The sequence below is a fragment of the Phyllostomus hastatus genome, unplaced genomic scaffold, assembly GCF_019186645.2.
Source record: "Phyllostomus hastatus isolate PE091 unplaced genomic scaffold, TTU_PhHast_1.1 phas_contig_254, whole genome shotgun sequence".
In the NCBI taxonomy this organism is placed as follows: Eukaryota; Metazoa; Chordata; class Mammalia; order Chiroptera; family Phyllostomidae; genus Phyllostomus; species Phyllostomus hastatus.
In genome coordinates this window covers 6,048,274-6,073,408 of record NW_025333810.1, presented here as the reverse complement: position 1 = coordinate 6,073,408, position 25,135 = coordinate 6,048,274, and the positions used below count along the sequence as shown (strand labels likewise).

Below are 25,135 nucleotides of genomic sequence, written 5' to 3'. Positions count from 1 at the left end.
CAAATATAACTATAAACCAGTAAGAAAAATTATACGATCAGGCCATTTATAAAATATTTTACCTATATATATGAGAAATAAACAATATTACCACTCATCAAAAATGTAAATTAAAATTATATATTTCAACCATTAAACTGGTCAAGGTTTCAGAGAAAAAAGTTGTATTATTGGTGAACAACTGTATTATATGGAAGACTAAAGAATACACTGAAACAACCTTTCCAGGGGCCCTTTGATTATATGCTTCAAAAAAAACTTTAAAATATTAAGCCCCTTTAACCTTGTAATTCCATTTCTAGGACAAAGTTGTAACATGCAGATTTCAATGAAAAAGTTTCAAGTCACTTTTTCAGAGATGAACCAGAATCACAGAAAAAAGGATGTGAAAAAATATTTTAAGTTTCAGATATAAAACTAAGAATTTTCACCTTCTAAAAATTCAACACTTGTTTCACTGTACAATGAATGTTTAATATCACCAAGCTTAAAAAAAAAAGCTTAAAAACAAACCTTTTAACAGCATCCTTCTTTTGAATATCTAGAGTATCCCACCACTTTGAAAGGTAAGAGATCTCAGACCAAATAAATTTCCTCCTTGAGTCTTCTTTCAGCTTGATGACCATGTTATTAAAAATATACTGAGTCTTCTCTTTAAAGTACTCATCAAAAGTCTTCAACCAACCTAAATCAAGACACAAATATACCACAAAGGTCTGGTTCATATGTCTGATTTCAATTTAGTCATATTCCACTGTATTACCTTTAGATACCCTTGGATGTTTAAGTCATATACAGGCATACATAATAATTTAACAAATGTTTTGAATTAATGAAACATTTCAATAAACATAAGACTCAAAAACTCACTAAAAATTAAACTATAAAAATATTGTGAAAACTGCACAAATTCAGATACAAATGAGAAAAACGACCAAAGGCCAAAAAGTACTTGTTTATACTTAATAAGCATAGTATCTAATTATTTATAATTTATCTCTAAGAAATCTTATTTTAAAAATCTGAACAATGTTTATAAGTTGGCATTACTGTTCTCATACTATGGGATGAAATGTGTACACTCTTGGGCAAATCTAAAATTCTCCACCGATTAAGTTAAATTAAAAAAAAAATTACAAGGGGTACCTAAAAGCCAACAGCAGAGAAATAAGGTAATTACACTATTATGAATATTGAGAAGTAGAATTCTGCCAAAAATAGGCACTGGTTCCCAAAGGCTGTTCATTATTCCATTTTTTGGAAGCACAAATTGACACTAATCAAATAACAAATGTGTACACATCTATGTAAAGTGTTCTCAAAAGAGAACTGTAGATGACAACTTAGTTCTCTGATTCTTCCTACTACTTGTCAAATATCCAGGCAATTTTATCTAAAGACATTTGCAATCCAAGTATAAAGAAACATTCTTAATAAGACCCATAGGTCCCAACACAGCCCCAGAGTACTAAAGCGAGATAATGAGTGACTGAGGCAAAAGCGTACAGAGCCACCAGTTCTACCTACTGGCAAAGTGGACCTTCCAGAAAATAACTTCTTATCTGTAAAATCTTACAGGGAGGAGTGTCCATACATCCAAGCTGAGCTCTACTGCTCTATTGTTTCCAAGCCTCAAACACGTGGGAAACTAAAATACCAAATGACTATTTGTTTTGTCACTGTGATTAAGTTAATATTCAACATATACTATATTTGCTGGCAAAAAATAATAAAAACCTGAGATGGCAAAGAAGACAATACAACTGTTTTGACAATGCAAATAGGAGCTTCTGAAAAGGGCACTGCCACTGTGACAATATTTCTTCCTTTTGCTTTCACTGAAATCTATTCATTCATTCATTCTACAGTTATTTATTAAGCACCTGCAAAGTGACAGGTATGAAGCTAAAAGCCAAGTCGAAATACAGTGTCAAATATTTTTTTATAGGACTCTCTTGATTTAGGGCACTTTTAAGGTGGTTTTACACCAAATAATGCTACCCACATAATCCAACTTTTCCATGTTTAAATTAAAAGCCTGTACCTGTAATAAAAAAAACAAACATCAAAACCTGAGGTATCTTAGTGTGATCAGACCCGAGCCTGATATATAATAAATACTAACTACTACTATTATTACTAGCATAATTATCATCATAAGTCTTTAATTGCCCATTTCCCATCTCTACAATTAAAGCAGGTAAATGAAGAAATGAAAACAATATTTCTAACATATATTTTTGAAAAATATACAATTTACATAAAATATTTAAATAAACTGCTTCACATCTTACACATATTGGTTGTCCGAAATCATGATTTTCATAGAATTCATTCTGTGCCCTTGTTACGCGCTTAAGTCCTAACTCCCAGCACCTCAAAATGTGACTATTTGGCTCTAAAGTCTTTAAAGAGGTAATGAGATCATGTGAGTGGACTGTAACCCAATATGCCCTTATAAGAAAAGGACACGGACACACACAGAGGAAAGACCATATGAAGACACTTGGGGAAGAAGGCCATCTACAAGCCAAGACGAGAGGCCCTCAGAAGAAACCGACACTGCTGCCACCTTAATTTTGAACTTCTAGCCTCCAGAAATGTTAAGAAATAAATTTCAGGTGTTTAAGCCTTCTAGTGTGTGTAGTACTTTGTTAACAACAGCCCTAGCAAAATAATACAGCACTAGAAAAAATTAGTTTTATTACTACCCAAAAAATAAAAATTGCAGTGTGGGAAGAATTTATTTTCCCAAATGCCATCATAATACTTAATATACATCTACCTCCATATTGCAAGATTGAGCCAAAAGCAAATCCACATAAGTAACATCTATTTTTGTACCATGCTATTATTACGGTACATATGTATATCAAGGACCACGTAAATTATTTAACCAGTTCTATTAGAGTTATTTTTTAAAATATCACAGATACTTTTCATCTAAATTATTAAAAAGGAAAAAACTAATCCTAATTACTTGGTTATTAACTGAATTGAAGAAAAGACCTATGAATAGTGGAGTGCCTCCAAAATTAATTTAGTAAGGAAATTCTAGTAATCTAGCATAAAAGGCAAATTTAGAATAGCCTTTAGAAAGATTAATAAGTAAAATGTTTTTTAAAGTGCAATTACTTATTTTCATCAGTTAAACTCTGTTATGAACTAAGGCCATTTCAAAAAGTAGTCTATCACAGGAGTTTTCATAAAAGAATCACAGTGACTGATGAATCCATTCTGCCTCCAACACTTCATCTGCCCTTCAACAATCACGCAGAAGATATGTAAAAGATACTTAAGTGAGCCAAACTACAAGCTCAGAGATGTCAACTTCAGAGCTTTCCACAAAACTCATCTATAACAGACTAATATCACAACAATATAGCACAATTAATGAAAAATGAACTGAAAGAGAGCCTCTTGAAGCTTCCAATATTGAGTAATATAACAGTAAATTAGTTTTTATTACTCTATACAATAGAGTAATCAAGTATCCCCTTTTACACTGAATTGGCTTTTCCTTTTTCCAAATTACTGTAAAACTACAACTGTATATTATCATGAGTCCCATCAGAAAGATTGTATTTTATAAAAAGTTCCAAGGGATAAATTTTTGTGACATAAAATTATAATCTTACATCTAGATTTAATCATCTTAGGACACTGAGTTGCAGAATGATTTACTTAAATGGTCAATTCACAGCCTTTTCCTTTCCCTTGAATACACCTGGAAATTGAACCAGGGCTGAAACAGCATTAAGAACACCTTTTAGAAACAGCATTAAGAACTCCATTTAGTCTTTGGCACTCTAACACCACTATCACCCATAAAAAATCTAATTGCTATATTAAGTAAGTGGGGAAATATTTAAAACAGAGAATACATAATTATAAGTTCTATAAAGCAGGTATAATTCTAAATTTGATATCATTATTTTATCATAAAAATTTAAGTTCTAGTATATAAAACTAATAAAAGTTGAAAACTATTGTTTATTTCTAATATGTATAAATAATTAAACATCTATTAATTGTACACTGAAAAAACAGAATTTTTTAAAATCCTGGACTCCTATCTAGTTTCCAAGTCTCAAGACTTTGTGGAGACCTGATCCTCCTAAAGAACGCTTAGTTTCATTTGGTTCATGGGTGTACACAGTATCACCCACAGGACCAGGCAAGAATGCCCCTCCCTGAGCTCCACATTCTTCCTCTGACAACATCTCTTCCACATGATAAATCCACAGGGCAAAGAACGGGCCCATCCAGAGCCTGCCCTGCCCTGCCCTGCCCTACCCTGCCCTTTTGAGTACCAGGGGCCCAGAAATTTGTGTCCAAACAGCCCCAGGCCGGCTTCTAGAGCCTCCCCTGTCAGGGCAGTCAACCTTGCAGGTAGTAACCTCCAAGGTCCTACTGTTTGTAGAGATGTGCAAAAAGTGCTGATGTGTCTGCAAGAAGGACCAGATCTAGGAAGCAAGGGGGTGGGCTGCCCCATAGGCTGACTCTCCCCCACCTACCACCACATTCAAGTAGGGGAACTGTAGCCCCAGCAATCTAAGCCCATACTTGGCCTTCTAGATGAGTGAGCTATAATGTTCCTTAAGGCAGGTGGAAAGGACCTATTTTATTTAGCAATACATTAGTTTGATTTATAACTTTTAAATATTTAAACTTAGGGTCTGAGGGCCTCCATGTATTTTTGCTTCTGGTCCTGAAAATTTTCAATGCAGGCCTAAAAACATGCCAACCCAAACTTCAAACTAGTTAGTTATCATGAATCTAGCAACTGATATGAAACCTACAATAGCAAGAATTCAATAATCACTTGATAGATGAATAATGATGTATGGCCAAAAAGACTGAAAAAAAATGGTATATGGAACATAAATGCAAATTTATTATACTTCAACTAGAAATGAAACCAAAGGTAAAAGATATCATATACTACTGGCTCCAATGTGTCCACTACTGTCTATTCTAATGCTAATCTAACAATCTTTGACAAATACCTTTGAGTTTCTTTGTCTTTTTTATTGAATTTATTGGAGTGATACCAGTTAATAAAATGATATAGGTTTCAGGTATACAATCCTGTAACACATCATCTGTACATTGTTTTGTGTGTTTACCACCCCAAGTCAAGTCTCCTTCCATCACCGTTTATCCCCTTACCCTCTTCTAGCTCCACCTACCGCCTTTCACTCTGGTAATAACCACAGTTGATACTTTTGAAAAGGCTCTGTGAGCCCTAAAATGATTTAAAACACCCACCTCAAAAAAGGCATGTCCCTTAAATCACTGTTACACTGTTATGGTTTTAACTACTACAATAATGATTTTTTAATGAGTACATTAATTTCATTCAAAAGTTAAACAGGTACCAAATGTTAAGAAAACATAAAAAGACTTTGAGTCAGAAATAATTATATACAAATAACCATTTAAAAATGCAATGTAAGCTTCAAGTTATTTCCATTTTAATGTAATATTCTGTAACTTAAAAACAAATACAAATATGACTCATAAAAAAGCTTCTTTATTTTAGTAATTACATTATTCTCTTTCAACAGGTTTCTTCCAGCTCTTGTGAAATCCTTCAATAATTGACTACAACATCCAGTCTTACACTTGAGGGTCACATATAATCTTAATTGGTATTACCATACCTCACATATGCTGCTGATTAATTTCTATTATAAATTATGCTTGCTTTTCCCCCACTAATAAACTGTGAAAGGGTTTTAATTAACATCCTGTTCTGGTTTATTCATTCAAATACAAACCAAGCATCTAATAAGGGCAAAGCAATAAAGCCAATCTAAATGGAAACAGATTCTATAGTGAATATATGAACAAATGCTGTGAGAATAAAGAAATGGTAAATTCCTACCAAAAGGATAAAAGAGAGATTCTTGGATTAGTCATCATCTGGTTAGGGGGAAAAGGTGGTATTTCCAAATTGAGGCAAGAGCATATGGAAAATACACCAAACCATGAAGGTAGATGCCAATTTCAGGAAGCAGAAGGCAGCTAGGTATGGCTGCACTGCAGCTTACACGGTGGGAGTACGTTGAGAAGTGAAAATAGAAGTGAGGCATCAGATCATTGGAAAGCTTCTGAACCATTTTTAATTCTTACTGAAAACTTGGGAGGAAGAAAGTTAAGGTTTTCTGAGTTGTGCTTTGAAAAATAACTGGAGAACAAATGGTAATTGAAAAAATACAATAAAGATTAAATTAAAAAAGAAAAATAACTGCTCTGTAAGTGTAAAGGATAGCATAAAAAAAAAGTAAAGTAGAAGAGAAACAGGAAATGAGGCCACTACAATAATTCTGCTTTTAAAAAAATGTCCATGGACAACAGTGTGATGATTGCTGGGGGGGAGGGAAGTATAAGGGGACTAAACAGTAATGAAAAAAAAAAAACACAATAAAGATTAAATTTTAAAAAATGGTTAATGAATTGCAGTGGAAACAGACCATAATAAGAGGCAAAATGAAGAGAACTTTGTAACTGACTGAAGTTTCCAAGAGAGAAGAGTGGGAGAGTCAGGATTAAGCTTGTTTTCAAAAGACACATGAATGTTTGGAAACCTATAAACCTGCTGATCCCACTAAATGCTTTTGGACTCAGGTTTCCAAAATAACCTAACCATTTTTTTCCAAGTGATTCAATGTCATCTAATAGTTTTTGAAGCCCATCAGCTTCACATCCCTTAAATTGCTGGAGATACAGCACTTTTTAAACTCAGGTAAGATGCTGTCACTGGAAATTCTATCCCACACCACAAGAACCCATTTGCACTACTGATAGGACAGCTGGGGTTGTTCATCCTACCGCTGCATATGTATAATATCCAACTGTGACCACTTACTGTATTGCTTTTCTAAGTGACCTTTAAACAACCTGCATACCTTGATACTTGATACCTACAACTGTGAGATCAACCTCCAAAATAATATCTAAATCCGTGCTAAAGTGATTTTCTCCCTTTTTAAGGACTCACACCAAATAGGACACTTCAGGCCTGGTAAGTCCTCCCCAAACAGTTCGGTTGTTGAAAACCGTGAGAAGTGTCTGTAAAATGAGACATCATTAGAAGTAAAAGAAAAACTGACTTCCTTTAAGGAGTTACTCTCAAAATTTGGGAGGGGCTACTCAGCCTTATGATTGGGCAAATAGTGAGCAAATTATCAAACTTTCTGGAAGAAGCTCTTTTAAAAGCTGGAAAATACTGCTTCTAAGTGGCTTTCTAATTGTAAAATATGTAGCAATGAGGAAACCCAGACCATCTCATGTACTAATGTAATATTTAAAGACATAAACATCCATTTCAACACGGATAGACGAGAAGAAAAATGGACCAGGAACAGTGCAGTAACATGTCTAGTTTTGCAAGATAGTTAATAAAATGTTTTATATTGATTAATAATGTAACACAGATGACATTTGGCTTGAAAACACTTAACAGACTTTCCTCCAGAAGTTCTGCTTGTGGTTGCAATGTTAAATAAAGGTTACAAGTCCTGATTCTAGAGCGTGAAGGCTTGGGTTCAAACCCTGTCCCCCTTCCTCAGATACATTACTTATCTTCTCTTTTGCCTCAGTTCTCTCACCTATGAAATGAGGGTAATAGTAATTAACTCTTGTCATAAAGTTGCTGAGAGCAGTAGTGAATGTAACACATGTAAAGAACCCAGAACAATGCCTGAAACCTAGTCAATTCCCACAATTATTAGCAACTGTTTGTATAATCAGACACTGGTGACCTCTGAAGCTCCCAGGCTTGAAAGACAAAAGTAACTAAAATAGGGAAATTGAGAGGTGTTTAAATGACCATCTACTTCTCTTAAGTGCTACTTGACTTATGTGCTCCTAAGAAATGCAGCACAGCTAGAGGCCCGATAGAGTTTTCCCCTCTAAAAAAAACCCCTCATTATACCAATTCTTGAGATCTCTTAAAAAGACAATTCTAAGGAGCCATGTAAGTATTTATCATAAATGCCACCATTTTCTAAATACCAGATGCCAGTTAAATTTGAATTTTAGATAAATAATGAATAAATGTTTAGTAGGTCTCATATGATATTTGGTACATACACTAAAAACTTGCCGTTGTTTATAGGAAATTCAAATTTAACTGAGCAGCCTGTTTTTGTTTTTTGTTTTTTCAGATAAATTTGGATAAATTTGGCAACCTATTAACTCAAAGTTCAGACAAATGCACTGAATAAGCCAATGCCCATAAAGCAAGAAGAATGAGACTATTTAACGAAATAAAGTAACTTAGAAGGGAATATGGTAAACAGGAAAAATGTGAATCTTAGAATCAGACAAATCTGTGCTGCAATTCACCATCTTCTATTAATTTATAATTGTTTTACCTTGAAAGAAGAAATTAAAAAACATACCTTAGCCTCACTGCCCTCACCTCATAAATGGGGTTTAATTGACCACTTTTTGGGGTTGCAGAATGGATGGCATGAAGTATCACACACCAGACATTTTCCTGATTCAGAACAGGCAATGCATGCCAGTTCTCAATTCTTCCTCATAATACCTTAGCTCCAGAAACTCAAATTCCCTATTCACAGCAGCCAAAACCAAAGAACTCACTTTATCCCACAATAGCTAAACAGAACAAAGTACTCCCCCAAACTGTGCCCACATACCAATCTCTCCCTCCCCTGACCCTCACATTTCACTTGGCAGGTGCTCTTGACAGCCAGAGTTCTAAATCCCCACTGCCTCTCACCCTACAAGGGTCTTGCCCAACTATGGCTGACTCTGCTTAACAATATCAGAATAAAAAAACCTTAAAATAACATTATACTATAATTTCCTCATGTTTTTGTTCTTTTTTCGCAAACTTTTTAAGGATTAAGGATACAGAAACTCATTTCAAATGATCATATAATGCAAAATGCAAAAATCTGTTTTGTTAATTAAAAAAAATCCTAATCACTCATTTAATCAATAAAATTTCTGCAAAAGCACAAAAGAGAATTATTTTGCAATATGATTCCTGGGCCTAGATCTTCCTTCTATTTTGGAGTCATACCACATGGGGGATTATTTTCTGATGTTCATTTTACAAATTGCTTAACTAACAACATGCTGTCCAACTTTCCATTTAGTATACCTTATCTTCTCTTTACACACTGTGATTTCTCTGAAGGAAAATCACCTAAATATTTCAGCAGTTTAACTAGTGGGAAGCAAGGAATTAAGATTGTAGATACAAAGGTGCTGTAATTGTGTTTTAATCAGCTTATTAAATACAACATGACCATGTATCAGTCAACTAACATTTAATTTCATGGTCCATGATTCAAAACTAGTCAAAAATGCTACAGTACAAAGTTATCAGCATTTACTTAACAGGTCCTTTCCAATTTTCTTTTAACTAATGTAAACCATTCAAAATATTGTATGACAATTGTATGACAATTATGGACTGAAAGAAGACATAATTAGGAATTTTATTAAAATACAAACATAATTTGAAATTTATCTTTCTTGTGCCATATTACTACGGTGAACTAAAAAGAACAATATCTACATATATAATAATACAGTAATGTAATTCTTTAAGTTAGGGGACTAAATATAGAAATCTTCAAAAAACCTATTTCAAGTATTTCTATACCCAATAGATAAAACTTCACTGATGAAACAAACTACTGAGCAAGTTTGCTTTAAATTGCTGCAGAAAATACAAATCTCTATAAATCTCATTTAGAAAGTAGATCGTCTAATTGCACTTTTATTTAGTAGTATTATATGAAGACTTCCCATTACAGAGTCATATTTGACTTATAATGTATGTACACTTACTTATCTCTTTTCCTCCACTGAAAAAATGGTTTTTCATGATCTAAATGATACAGTTTTTCACAGAATAATTTACTTTATCTAAATTCTACATTTGTGCCCTGGCTGGTGTGGCTCAGTGGATTGAGAGCCAGCCTGAGAACCAAAAGGTCACTAGTTTGATTTCTAGTCAGGGCACATGCCTGAGTTGCAGGCCAGGTCCCTGGTTGGGGGCGTGCGAGAGGCAACCACACATTAATGTTTCTCTCCCTCTCTTTCTCCCTCCCTTCCCCTCTCTTTGAAAATAAATAATATTTTAAAATAATTAAAACAAATGAATGAATGAATGAATGAATGAATCCTATATTTATTAAGGAGCAGTAAAAATTATTAAGAAAAGTGATCAAGCTCTTTTCTCTAGAATTTTGCTTGGTAGCAGAAGTCAATTTAGTTTTAAAAGGTTTATTTCTGATGACTTTTCCTCAGGTGGAAATGGACTGAGGGACTCAATAACATCTTTTACTAAAACAAAAAGATTCCATTGTAGTTGCTAGGATACCAACAGACAAGCTTTTATTGCAGTCAGGAACAGTTATTACAGGTGTCTTCTCACACAACAACATACTAACTTCAGCATGAACCAAAGTCTAAAAGGCAGAGGCAATCCCTGCCCTTGATGAGCTTGATATCATCTGTTCTTGGCATTTAAAATTACAAAGTTCAATCTAAGATTTTTTTTTAAGAAATAGAAATAAGTAGACAACAGGAAGAAGGAAAGGAAGGGAGTTAAAATCATGGACCAAGGTCAACTATTTCACCTGAATCTGCAGAGCCAGAGTCCTTTGTTTATTACCTCATTGAACTGAATGAGTCTGTACTACGTGCTGGGCATTGGGCTAGGCATCAGCGATCCAGTGGTTAATAAGACAAAGTCTGACTCCTCACTGAGCTAAGTACATGCTAGTGAGGAGACTCAGCAAAAGTGCTATCAATATTTACATATGCGTGGGTGCACACAGTATGAGGAAGCTGTCAAGGGGTATAGAGGTAGCTCAGAGAAGGCTCTACATATATGTAGCAATCACCATATGCCAAGTGTAGGGCTAGCAATAAGGATAACTGTAATAGGAAACGTTCTTTGACATTCTGGTTTACCAGGTGGGAGGTCCAGGTAAACTAATAGGAAAATATTCTGGTGTCACTACCTGTGTAAGCTTGGCAAGTTGGTAACAATCATCATGAATGGTGGCAATAACCTTCAAGGGTTACTGGGGGCAGTAGATGTTTACAAAATATTTGGCACAAATTTTTTTTAAATATTTTATTTATTTATTTTTAGAGAGAGAAGAAGGAAAGGAGGGAGCTAGAGAAACATCAATGTGTGGTTGCCTTCCACGTGACCCCCACTGGGGACCTGGCCCGCAACCCAGGCATGTGCCCTGACTGGGAATCGAACCAGCAACTGTTTGAGTCACAGGCCTGCACTCAATCCACTGAGCTACACCAGCCAGGGCTATTTGGCACAAATTTTATTATTACAGTTAAGTGCACATGCCTATTAGAGAATAACAAGAAATGAGATTTAAGGAAACTGAGGATAGCAGAAAACGGTAAAGGATAATGAAGACCTTTAAAAAATAAAACAAAGCTTTGGCTGGTGTGGCTCAGTAGACTGAGTGCTGGCCTGAGAGCCAAAAGGTTGCAAGTTCGATTCCCCACCGAGGCACATGCCTGGGTTGCAGGCTGGGTTCCCAGTTGGGGAGTGTGCAAGACAACAGATTGATTATGTTTCTCTGCCTGTCTCCCTCTCTTCCTCTCTCTCTAAAAATGAATGTTTTAAGAAATAAAAATAAAAAATAAAAAGGGGAGAAGAGGTGGTTCACATGAAGACTTGCAGGGCATACTGCAAACTCTAACTATAAACCTACCAAAACATAGTATACAATGGAATCACATCACACACCCAATTAAGTAACAAGAATTAAAGTACATATGAGGGGCAGAGAAAGAGAGAACAATTGATTTACAAGTAGCTTTGCTATTTTACTCACCAAGAGAATATTTCAGAGTAAATGAAGTTTATTGAAAAAAATATCTGTAGTCCTAAAGGCAGTCTCAGATTCCACATGGGAAGTTTAAGCACCTTACCTCAGTGGGTGTGTCTGATTTAAACAAAAATGTGCTTCTCATATTGAAACCAAGGGTCCTTATAACTGCAATTGAATTTAGTTTTAAATCCTAGCTCTAGAAATCCTGCCTCTTGCCCGCCCAGCCCAGAGACCTAGCCTTTCCCCTGATAGCAAGCAACCCAAGATGGCAGGAGATAGTAACCCAGACCTGACTTTATGCTTCAGGACCTCTGTCAGGCTAAAGACAACGTCCTGACCTAAGCTACGTTTCAGTTCCTGAGCCCTAAGGTGGAGCAATCCCCTGGTTACTTTACTACGAGACCAGACAAAGGGATGCCAGAAAAGACTTCAAAGCTGTCTTCAAGATCTGAAAAAATGATTCATCGTTACTCACCTCCAACCAATGGGCTCCCAGCACAACCCCAAACCCCTAACTCACACACCACTAAGGAGGTCAGGCTTTTGAGCATGAGCTTTCTCTTCTCCTGGATGGCATCATTCATCAATAAAATAGCCACTCTTTCTCTAATGCAATTCCCAGCTTTCAGTATTTGGCTCTGCTAGTGCCAAACTCTGCTCGTGAACAAACTCTTTCTGTTCAGTAACAAAATGGATCCCCTAAATGCAGATGTACTATTTAATCTGGTGTTATTTTGATTAGATGTGATTTTCATCACCTTTTACACTTCATAGCTAACTCCTGCTTAAGATGCTACCCCACCTATATGATCTCCATCTTACAGACACACGGATAAACATGTCAAGGACACCTGGCCAGTACACAGCAAAGTCAGGATGCCTGCCTCATTCTGCCTGGCTCGAAATCCCCGAAGTCTTTCCACGGTGCCCAGCCATCCCTCAGTTTGGATTTGAAGAGACAGGCTAAGATTAAGGAGGGAGATGATGCAAACATGCAAGAGAAAAAGTTAAAAATAATAGGTACTTGTAGAAAAAGACAAAGACATTAAGACCAAAGACAGAGAAACCAAGTCAGAAGCTGATGTATGATTAACATCACAAATTTAAAAAAAAATCATTAATTTCATATATTTTATACCTCTGCAATTACTAAAAATCAAGTATTCTGGAAATTCAAACATTTCAACATCCAAGCTCTATCTCCCTGACTACTTCTCACAACCAAAAGAAGCAAGCACACACTCACACTTCACCAAATCATGTGTCCAGACACTAACTTGTTAGTTCTATTGTCTTGGAAAGAGATGGAAAGGAATACCTGGCAATAAACTAATATAAAAGAATATAAGTAGAAAATCAATGTGGGGAGTAAAAGGAAAAAAACCCTTCAAAGCACTAAGTGAAAAGTGTTTCCTCTGATAGTAATAATGAAATTGAGAAATTGGGATAAAGAACAAATAGAAGTATTAGTAAGTCCTTCAAAAAAGGAAGTCTTTCCATTCCAAAGTACATTCCAAAAACATCCTGCAACTGCATCCGCCGGGCATTTACTCTGTGCCTACGTGTTCATACCAACAAGTGTCACAACAAATCATATTTCCATTATGATTTTAGCAATTTCCACTTACCTTGGGGAACAATCTCTGGCCCCAATAAAAAACACAAAAGTCATCATATTAAATAACAACTACAGTAACAATAATGATAGCAGTTACTTTTGCACCACATACCATGCCTTTACATTTCACCCTGTGAAGTACTTTATACTGATTGTACCTAGAAAAAAACTTACTCTCAGATTAAGAAACTTGCCTACAGGTGTCTAACACTTTAGACATGATGAGGTTAGAACTCGCCCATATCTGTCTCTTACCCACTTTGTATTACACTACTTTTCTGTTTTAAAGATTCAGATTTTCCCATGAGCGTTCTGACTTTTTAACATAGAGTTTACAGACATGAAATAATCCTCCCACGTAGTATGTTACACTAAGTAACTAAAACGAATGATCAGTACCTTAGAGTGCAAATTTTTGTCCCCGAAAGCTAAGACCTTCTTGTGGTATTACTATTTCATAGTGCACAACTATTATCCTTAAATGGCACACAAACTATAAAGAACTCAAAATACACTGATATATGAAAAGAATATAATACTGTTTAAAGTCAGGAAACACTTAAAAATTTGAGAAGTGTATTCCACCAGATTCTCATTAAAATTGTCCGTGCCTACAGGGGACTTAATAATTAATAACCTCTAGTTTTTTTGAAGTGCGAATTTTACCTGGGTCATTATGGGAATGAGGCACCACAAAGACTTGAAGGGGCTTAGTGTCCCACTCATTAGATTTATAGGTAATGTCAAATCCTTGCTTCCAAACTCCACCATCTGGATTGTCAAAAGGAATTAGACTGTAAACATCCAACATCTAAAAATAGAGAAGACAAAAAATAAGTAAGTTGAATTATGTATACCGATTTAAACTTAATGTTGAAAAATATTTGCTCAAAATTACTTATTATTGTACATTGGAGTATATATTTTACAAGGTTAAACCATTTCTAAAGGCATGAAGAGTTAAGGCAAAAAACATTTAATAACCATTCAAATGCTTAAAACGTTACCTGTGTTATATAACTATCCTGATAAATAATCCCCTTCCCCATCTGTTTCTAATAGAAAATAATAATTTCATTCAATTCCTTTCCCTGCTTTACTTCCAATGAAATTTAATAGTAACAGACAGGAACTTAACAGCAAACCAAAATTTGGCCATGATTATGGCCAAATTCTAACACAATTATTTTCTTCTTTTCTCTTTTTTATTGTTGTTCAAGTACAGTTGTCTCCATTTTCCCTCCACCCCTCCCCCCGACCCCACCCACCCAACCTCCCACCCTCAATCATACCCCTCTTTGGCTTTGTCCATGTGCCCTTTATACATGTTCCCTGACAATCCTTCCCCCAACCCCCCTAATATTCCTGCCCACCTCCCCATTTGATGAAAATTATTTTTTATTTTACTCAATCTCATATAGTTTAAAATCTGTACCATAATTAAAATGTGTCTATTGCTATTCTTTCATTTAGTATTCGTTAAATTTACCTTTTTTATTCCAAAAATAGAACTATAACAAGGTTGACCAGGTTAAAAATAGAAGAATTTTTTAAAAAGAGAATTAGCTTTTAAGTACTCAAATGTTTTCTAAATTTCCAATGCAGTATTCCTTCTAGATAATAATCTATTTGAACACAAAGGAAAAAATCCTGCCCCCTCCAAAAAACTAACAACTTTTACTCTCCATTCTGCCCATTATACCAAATGTGACAAAGAATACAATCACCCTTTGGTAAAATTTAAATTATGTAGAAGTTACATCTTAATTACCATATTTTGCCATGTATAATGCATACTTTTTTGCCCACATTTTTGAAGGAAAAATAAGGGTGCACATTATACATAGGTATTACTAATTCCATATCTATATAAATGTTTTTAATTCTTTTATTTATGCTTATGCATTAAAAGTATAACTCTAGAAAGCAGTAATAATATACATATGCAAAATAATACCCTGGAATACAATAATCAGTTTTGTTTCTACATACAGATAAAGATTGAATTAAAAAATTGAAACGAAAGATTTTTTTTCCCCTGAACGTTTGGGCCAAAAACATGAGTTTGCCATATACATGGCAAAATATGATTAATACATAAATAGGTTACAAAAACTTTTAAAGATATCAAGCAAGTTACATAAAAGTATACAAAGAATTTTAAGGCAGTAACATATTTCTCACTTTTGAATTTATGACTCTAACAAGTAAAGTACAATGCTCCAAGGGTAAGTCCACACAAATCTCTGGGAACCAGCTGGACAGGAGGATGTGTTAGCAGTCTCTGCTATTCTTTCAAGCACTTTCTTTGGTTCTGCAGATCTCTCAGTCCGTGCTGCCTCCCTCTGCCTTCCACGGCTGCTCTGTACCTTCTTTCTGTTCCCACTAGATTTAGACTCCACCCATACAAGAAAGGGATGTTTTTGTTCCTTTTTAAAAAATACTTAATTAAAACCAAGCCTCACAGAAATAGACATCCCTTCAAAGCGTAAGATAGAATCCCAGTCCTATCCAAATGTGGTCACACACTAGCTGATGAGGTTGCAGGCATAAAGCCTAGCCAGCCCCACTGTTCCCAGTTTCCAGCTTGGCCTGTGAGCCATGGCCTCAAGATCCTATCTTGTTCTCTGTCCCCACAAGTTAGTGAAAATTTCTACTATGAAATCACCAAGCATCCTGCCACCAAGTTCCAATATCTGATTTAAAGTATAAGATTAAACACAGCTCTCTGCTAATTTGCAGGACAGAAAAATATGAGTGACACACTCAAAATTTAGGAAAGACGAAAGTTTTTCCTTACCCTAGTTAGTCTTCAACTCCACTATCCTCTAGAACAGCGTGATCCAACAGAAAGATAATGCAAGCCAAATACATAATTTTAAATTTTGTAGTAAAATGAAATAGACAAAAATACTTTTAATGATATATTTTATTTAGCCCAATATATTCAAAACATTACCATCTTAATGTATAATTAATATAAAAATGAATGAGATATTTTAATTATTTTTTTCATACTAACTCTTCAATACTTTGTGTATATATTATACTTAGAGCCTGTTTCAGCTCAAACTAGCCACATTTCAAGTACCTGGTAGCCACATGTAGGCAGTGGCTACCATAATGGACAGCACAGCTCTAGAATATTCCCCTTTCCTCTCATAAAGGGATATTCAGCAAAAAGAATCTAACCCTACACTGTATCAAACCTACAATGTGTAACAGTGATATAGTACAACAAGGAGGGCTTTTTTTGTTCTCTGCAAAGGAAGGTTAACAAAAGTCTCTCTGGCCAAATTTAAATGACAAAGGGTCTTCCTTCAACTATTACAGAAAAATAACACCTAAGGAGCATATAAAATGGCCCTATTTACAAAGTATAAAATAAAAATTAGGAGAAACACAGAATTTCATCACTAAAAAAGAGTATTATTGGCTTTGTAACTAGTGAAATCACAAAAACAGAAACTAGAATTCAGAGAGTTTAAGTAACTAAGAACAGACACCAGATCAAATCTAAGCAAACAAAAACAAAGCCCAGTGATTATTGACAAATATATACATTACCTGCACATCTGAATTCTGACTTCCGCTTTGTGAAGCAAACAGACAGTCTTCAGGGTCAACTTTGAGGGACAATTGTTTCGATGGCAGAAGAGGTGAGCCAGCACCGCGGCTGAAATTGCCTAGTGAACTTTTCGACCCATCCTCCACAGACTCACTCAAATTGATGACCGAATCTCTAATATTTGAGATGATCTCATTATTCTCAGCTAGCAAACGTTCCAAATGGTCTATTTTTTCTTGCAACATTGAAAGCTGGCCCTACAATAAAAAAAAGAAAAAGGCAGCTACATGAAACTCTAATATAGCTCTGCTGAGACACACACATTTTTAAAAAAATTATCTGCCTGTCCAAGAGGGCAGCCACTCACCCTTCACTTTCCACTTTTCTAAGTGGGATCACAGAAAGCACGGACAGCTGGCAGAGTTGAAACACCAATTTACAGCAGAAAATCTCCTCCATGGTTGCATCTCTGTTTAATCATATTTTTAAATGTGCAAAAGAAGGACCAAAAATGTTTTGGGATATATTTCCTATTACCCCAAATCCAGCCCTAAAATATCTTTGGGTCTCTAAAACTACTACATACAACAACATATTATATTCAGGCATGAAATTTTAAATTTAAGCATAACTGATTCTAGTTATTCCTAAAGGCCAAAAAGTATAAATCTGCAAACGATCATTTCATCTCAATTGGCAGCACTAGTGGACAATCCTGTCACTGTTGGTGGGAATGCAAATTGGTATGATCGCTGTGGAAAATAGTATGGAGTTACCTCAAAAAATTAAAAATGGAACTGCCTTATGACCCAGTGATTCCACTTCTGAGAATTTATTCAAAGAAACCAGAAACACTAAATCAAAAGAACATATGTATCCCTATGTTCATTACAGCATTATTTACAATAGCCAAGATCTGGAAGGAACCCAAGTATCCATCAGTAGGTGAGTAGATAAAACAGCTATGGTACATTTACACAATGGAATACTACCTGGTTGTAAAAAAGAAAATTTTACCACATGCATGGACCTGGACAACATTATGCTAAGTGAAATAAGCAAGTCAGAGAAAGACAAATACCATATTATTTCACTCATATGTGGAATCTAATGAACTGAAAGAATATGTAAAACAGAGACGGACTCATAGAGAGCAGGCTGACAGCTGGAGGGGGGCTGTTAGGGGGTGATGGGATTAAGGAAAAAAGAGCAAGAACTCATGGACACAGGCAACAGGGTGGTGATAGCAGAGAGGGTGAAGGTGGAAGAGGGTATAAGAGGGATTAATGCTAGTGGAAAAAAACTAAACTATTAAAAAAAAAAAAGAACAATCATCCCCAGAAAGATCAATTAGTCCACTGTTAATTAGTAATATGCTTGAAAAAACTGCCATGAACATCCCCCACATAACCACACTATTAACTCATTTAGACCGTTGCCACTATATTGTGTGACTTTTAGGTTTTTAATTGATCCTCACCTAAGAGGCTTGCCACCTCTGTAACATAAACCTTGCCTATATAGGAACACCTCAGCTTATAAGAGCAAGGACAATCTTTGTTTTGTTCATTCCTATAGTCAGGGTTCCAAATACAGAGTAGACAATTAAAAATTTGCCAAATGGCCCTCATATTTCTGGAAAGCAACTACAACTCTTTAATGAACTCCTACTGTGCCAGCTATAACGCTACATGCTGGGAAGACAGATATGCGTTAAGATATGAGTCCCTGTCTGAACACACGAAGTGACAGTGTAACTAGAAAGAGCCTATCCTGTGTCCCCAAGAGTCCACATTAAAGTTTAGTAAAGTAACTATATGGATAGTGAACAAACAACTCTAGATACCCAGAAACAAGAAATTCTATCACCAGTAAATAACAGAAAGTATGGGGGAAGAAAAAAGAGAAAAGAAGGTAAAAACACCTAAATTTCTGAAAGTAAAGGACTGGTCAAATGGTACATTTAATATCCCAGAATAGTTTTCAGTTGCTGAAAATTTAGAAATATATGACATGATGATCCCCTTCTGAAATATAATACATATGGAAGGCCATAATCGAAGTGGTAAAAAATGGTTATGGGCATTTATATTCTTCTTTTGTCTGTTGTGAACAATTGTTGATTTCATTATGGGGAGGCTGAGAGAAACAAGGAATTTACTCCTAGGTTACCAGCCAGTTCAACAAGGGGAAAGAAGACAACAGAAGAAATGGAAATGGCTATCTACCAAAAGAAGGCCATTTCAGCCAACTGTGAAAACTGACAGAAGTCTGAAGGGACTAGGGAAGACATTGTGGAATAAGAAAAAAAAGTAGCCAAAATTAGAAGCATATCAGCAGTAATTATCTTGGGAGGTGGTGGGAGAGATGACTGCAGATGAATACCCAAAGCCCTGACGTGCGAGAGAGAAGGAACACATGACAGCCAGCCATGTACCTACTCAGACCTCAGAGATGCTCTCACAGTCCTCACTTCTTAATAGAGACAGAAATAGCCCCCCACACATCAAAACTGCAGTCCTTTAAGGTAACTGTCACATCTAGGTGGGGTGGCATACGTCCACAAGGTAGAACTCTGAAGCCTGTTCATCAGCATATACAGAAGTGCAATGTTTTAGCAGAGAACTCATCCCACAAGACAAACCCCATTTTCCCTAGTGAAAAGCAAGACAGAGAGTATAGATCAGTTTATGACTAGAAATGACCAAGCAAAGGAAAACTTGATGGATCAGTGCAACACTAGCTTAGGATTCAAAGAAAAGCTGATTGAACCATGTAGGTTCCAGGTCAGCAAAGCTATGGAGCAGTATTATACATACCACAAACCCTTTTTACAAGCACACACTGATGTTGGTTGAGTGGTTCTCAGTGGAAAGGCCGAAGGGGACCCTTGGCACAACCCAAAATTCACCCGAAGAGGCTAAAAATATTTGAGAGTCAAGTACACAACTGACTAATCTATACATATTTTCCTAAACAGACATGCTGTCAAAGGCTGTCTGAAATAAGGGGCAAACTTTTCTTCCCTCAGTTATCACAACACTACAGACCATGGCTTTCTGAAATCACTCCTGATGAATTCTGTTCAATACTTCCAATGCTGAAAATACAAGTCTACCTCGGTGATGCTTACAATATCTACCACAGCAGATGACGAGAGTGAATAAAGTTCCTCTGCTTACAAGCAGAATCAAAACATGTTGACTTGTCCTGCCTGTAGTAAAGCCACATACCTCCATAAAATAAAGCCTTAGCTAGGTCTAAAATACCACCCAATAATATTGTTATAATTATGTACGGTGACAGATGGTTACTAGATTTACAGAGATCACATTGCAAAGTATATAAATGTTGAATCACTATGCTGTACATCTCAAACTAATATATGTCAACTATAATTAAAAATAAATTTTAAAAATGTTAAAAGGAAAAAAGACATTAATTCCAATGAAATTTAAAGGTGTGCTAAAAAAGCTTTAAAAAAATAAACTACCCTAGAGCTTTGAAAGATGCCATATGTTTTATCAGACACTTACTAGTTTATGAATTAACACATGGGTGCCAACTTTCTCCAGAGCTTCCTGTACTTTAGGCAAAAGACAATTTGGGAGCCATGCACACAGCAAAACCGTCTATAGCTCAAGAAGAGCTGAGAAAGAAGAGGGCTCCTTCTGGAATAGTCTTACTATGGCCCTGGTACCATAACCTATGGAGGAGAGTCTTATTCAAAATAAACATTACAGGAGATGGATGTTTCATGAAAAAGGATCCTGCAGGCATTAAAGATGATTTCAATCTCATTGTTACTTTAAAGGTATAATTAATGATCAGTACCTGGAATTTTGCACTGAATGAAGTTCACAAAGAAAATTGTGCCCCAGGGATATGTCAGCCTAACAGTCTAATGGAAATTATTTATTAAGCTACATTATGCAGTGGAATAAAGTCTCCCTCCAAACAGCTGAAATTTCTGAAATACACACACCTCATAAGCAAATTCTGTACATGACAGAGAAGAGTGGTATGACCTTAAGAAAAGATGTGCTCATAGTCAACATTAAAGTAACAGAAATCACAGATAATGTTTCAATTATGCTGACAACTCAAAGAATACTGATGATAATATTGAAAAAGACAATTTTTTGTAGGGCAAGAAAATCACTTATGAGAAAACCACTTTATTTTTTGATTTACTAATCAGTTCTATAGGGAGGCTATCAGTGTTGCACTGCTGAGGAGGAGGAAGGAGGTCATGGTATTTTATTTTTTTTCCTGCTTTTGGTGAAAGAAAAGCTGAGCAAAAAAATCACTGATATCAAAGATTTTTGAGACAGAAAATTTAGAGGCTAGAAGGTAAAATAGGATCAGTACCCACTCAACCCTCTACACAAAATCAATCAATGTGTATCTATAGCTAATCTGAAAACTTATTATGTAATTATTTGCCCCAGGTAAGACACTAACTGTGATCACGGAAGCATGGCTGAATCTGCACACCTTCTTCTTCCTTCCTGTTACAATAAAAAATATGTGCCTTCCCCTCTCCCCACTTCAAAGGCCAGCATTGCTGGTGAGCTCCAACCCCATCTCTTTCAACTGCTCAAAGGCTATATTCTTGTGTTTAAACTCTCAGCACTGCTTCATCAAACTCCCCTTCTAAAATAACACATTCTCAATAATATAACATGTTATATTAGGTCAAACTATAGGAAACTGCCATTCTCATAAGTCAAAAGTAGTCAAATACCACCAATTTCTTATGGTTCAACTTGAGATTCTTACTCTATCTTAAAAAAAAAATGTCAAAGTCCAGTGCTTATCTTAGCCCCACATTCCCTTCCAGAATCCTATCCCCTTCCTGGACATACAGCAATTATCAACAGTCTACACTCATTATCCCCCTTCCCTTCAAACTCCCACTCCCTCACCTGTCCATTCCCATCAGTACCTGCCCACCACTCTACCAAAACTGCTCTTGAAAAGTATCCAACAGCTTCCATGTTGCCGAGTCTGAGCAGCAAGCACTGTCTTCATCTCATCTCAAGGAGCATTTCGCACTCCTCCTAGAACCATTTTCTTCACAGGCTCCCAACACAACATGCTCTTGGTTTTCCTCCTACCAAATGTTTATCAACCTCCCCAATATCTAAATGAGGGAGCGCTTCAAGGCTAACTCCTGAGTTCTCTGTCTTCTCTTACTGTCTTAAATTATCTCATCCACTCTAAGGTTTAAATTCCATTTTTTTTGTACTGATGTTTCCACATTTTTATTTTGACCTTAAGTCTCTTCTCTGAAAAAACAAAAGACCCTTAAAATCCAAATGACTACCTGACTTTGGGTTTCAAACTTAAGTCCAAAAGACACCTTCCCAAAAAGCCTTCTATAGTCTTTAGGTCTTCGGTAAGTAGCGCTGGTCCCCACCTTTTTGGTCACTTCCCAAATCTTGGTGGCATAACTGATTCTTCCTTCCTCACCCCGCTCGCACATCCAATCTATCTACATGCTCTTTTCATCTCATTTCCAAAGTAGTTTTTGAATTAATTTACTCTTTTCCCTCAGGTCCAAACCACAAATGATGTCTTCTAGCCTACTAAAGCAATATCTCAACTGATTTCCTATATACACATCTTTCAACCATGCCCTACTAAGATGCAATACCTTTCTTATATTCCACTGTTAGTTTCTCAAAGCACTTAGAACACCTTACACGACAATCATTAAAGACCTGCATATCTATCTCCTTACCCTTTTCTTTCTTGCCTGCAAAACTTAACTTCACCCTGTTCTTATCCAAGTTCTGAGCCAACTCCTCCCCACTCTAGCTGATGACCATGGTGCATGTTCCCTCTTTATATAATCTTCAATTCTCCCCTCAAATGTCCCCTCTGCATAGCCTTCCCAGCCATCCTAAAATAGGTCTCTCACATGTTATACTCTATGTCAACTTACTTTTTGTTTCTTCCACAGCATTTTTATCTATTTTATCCATATACTGCTTCCCCACGTTCATCACTAAATGAATCTCTGAATTGAGAACAGAAACAATAGTTCTTATAGTCACTATTGTACCCTAAGACCTGGCAGAATACCTAGCGTAAAACAGGACTGCAAAATACAAGAGTGGGCAAAGTAGTTTTATAGTTGTGAGCATGCAAAATAGAGTCTATTCTTGTATTATTATTTATTAACTACTGTATTTTCCATATGAATAACTAAAAACCTACTTTTGACCACCTCTGTATTTACTGAGGGGAAAAAAGAAAGAAAAACTGTGTGACAATTTTTCTATGGAAGTATTAAATGTCATTTTGGGGGCACCAAAAATAATAAAAATTTTTAGCTCTGGTTGGTGTGGCTCAGTGGACTGAGCACTGGACTGCAAAGCAAAGGGTCGCCAGTTTGATTCCCAGTCAGGGCGTGCCTGGGTTGCGGGCCAGGTCCCCAACAGGGGACAAGTGAGAGGCAATAACACATTGCTGTTTCTCTCCCTCTCTTCCTCCCCTCCCCTCTCTAAAAATAAATAAATAAAATCTTTTTAAAAAGAAAGAAAATAAAAGAATCTTAAGAAAGAAAATTTTTTAAAATCTTTACTGTAATAAAAAGTAGGTAATAGGAGGATGAGAGAAAAGTCTGAAATAATAGGGGTGATTTCCATGAACAGCTTAGGAAATGACAGAGAAACTGATCCATGCTTGGCCACAGGTGACCTCGTGAGTCAGGTAAAATATGTGGCTCCTTTTCTGGGAAAAGATTATGAATTCTATACAGTCCAACAAAAGGTTTCCCATATTTACTACTATCAGTAACCATGGCTTAATGGGCTATGATTTTCAACTGATTCAGGGGATAGAGTTTCGAAAAAGAACTTTAACAATTCTAGAATTCTTCATACCATGGTAGTAATATAAGATCTTCGTTCAACCAAATCAAGTTTCTAATGAAGAGAACTATAGAGGAAGTATTATACATTTATATATAACCATCAATGGCAGCATTCAAAAGAAATAAAACATCACCACAATACTTATGTGGGTATGTATCTGAAGCTTGAGATCTCTATGATCTTTCATTTTTACCCTGTTCAAATCAAATTTTGTTAGATTCAGCATATCCCTCAATCACATCAAGGTTTTTATGGACTTGGAGTCTATCACTGAATGTGCTGTGCCCACTAGGCAGCAAGTGTGGTGACGTGAACAGGCTGTAACAGGAACCAGATCAGAATCATATGAAAGGCTTCTCAGAATTATACATCCCTGAAATCTCAGTTAAGGGCATCAGCCCAGAGAGCCACATCACTAAAATGGAAGCATAGGAGACCCCAGCCTTCGTCGTCCCACAAAGATACACAATTAGCCATCCACAAACAAAAACGGTTTGGGAGATCTCTTACCAAAGTTTAGTAGCACAATAAAACAAAACAACAACAACAACAACAACAAAATCTGGGAATGATCACACACAAAAAAGAAGGAAGAAAGCTTCATTTTTGTCAGCATTATCCTATCCCCAAAGCCAGCACTGTTCAATACCAAAAAGGAACTCCCCAGCTAGAAAGAGCTCCTTTTGCTGGAAAAGAAGACAGAGGTAAGCAACCAGCTACCCCAGTCTTCACTGCACAAAGTGACATATAGAAACAGCTAAGAACAAGGAAGAAAAGCAACAGCTACCAAGAGTAGCCACACAGAAAGAGCAAGAGAGGTTCACAAACCCTGCTTTCACCACTGAAGAAGGAACCAATAGCCAACACAGCTACTGCAGAAGCCTTGCAGATTTCACCAGATTTCAGCCCATGTTTATTGGCATTCACTGATGCTAAGCCACCTATGTCCCACCATGCTCCCTGCCCACCCAGCCCTCTGGAGCCCGGGAACCACACCAGCAGCCAGCCTAGGCCTCTGTAGCTGCAGCAGCCCAAGCCCCCAGCGTAGACCCTCCAGCTGTGCACTTGCGTACCATGGACCTGACCCCTTTCATTTCCACATTCTATTTCTGCTCAGGAAGGCTATACAGCCATGAGAGAACATGCCTATAGCCGGGGCCCCACAGCTGCTTGTGGGCCCAGATAAGGCCCCATCTTCTGACAC

The 25,135-nt window shown here is 36.4% G+C and overlaps 1 protein-coding gene across 3 annotated transcripts in view; it reads right to left on the bottom strand.

Moving 5' to 3' along the window:
• The window catches only part of MAN2A1 (mannosidase alpha class 2A member 1), a 163,177-nt gene that overhangs the window by 116,090 nt on the left and 21,952 nt on the right, over nucleotides 1-25,135 (bottom strand). For 2 of the 3 annotated variants that reach the window (XM_045837986.1, XM_045837987.1), the window contains 3 exons: nucleotides 17,047-17,304; nucleotides 14,146-14,290; nucleotides 514-685 (listed from right to left, as the gene is read on the bottom strand). In XM_045837986.1, the coding sequence (XP_045693942.1) occupies nucleotides 514-685; nucleotides 14,146-14,290; nucleotides 17,047-17,304 (575 nt within the window). Of the gene's footprint in view, nucleotides 1-513; nucleotides 686-14,145; nucleotides 14,291-17,046; nucleotides 17,305-17,414; nucleotides 17,501-25,135 lie in introns of those variants that run through there. The other variant, XM_045837988.1, reaches the window with a different exon arrangement.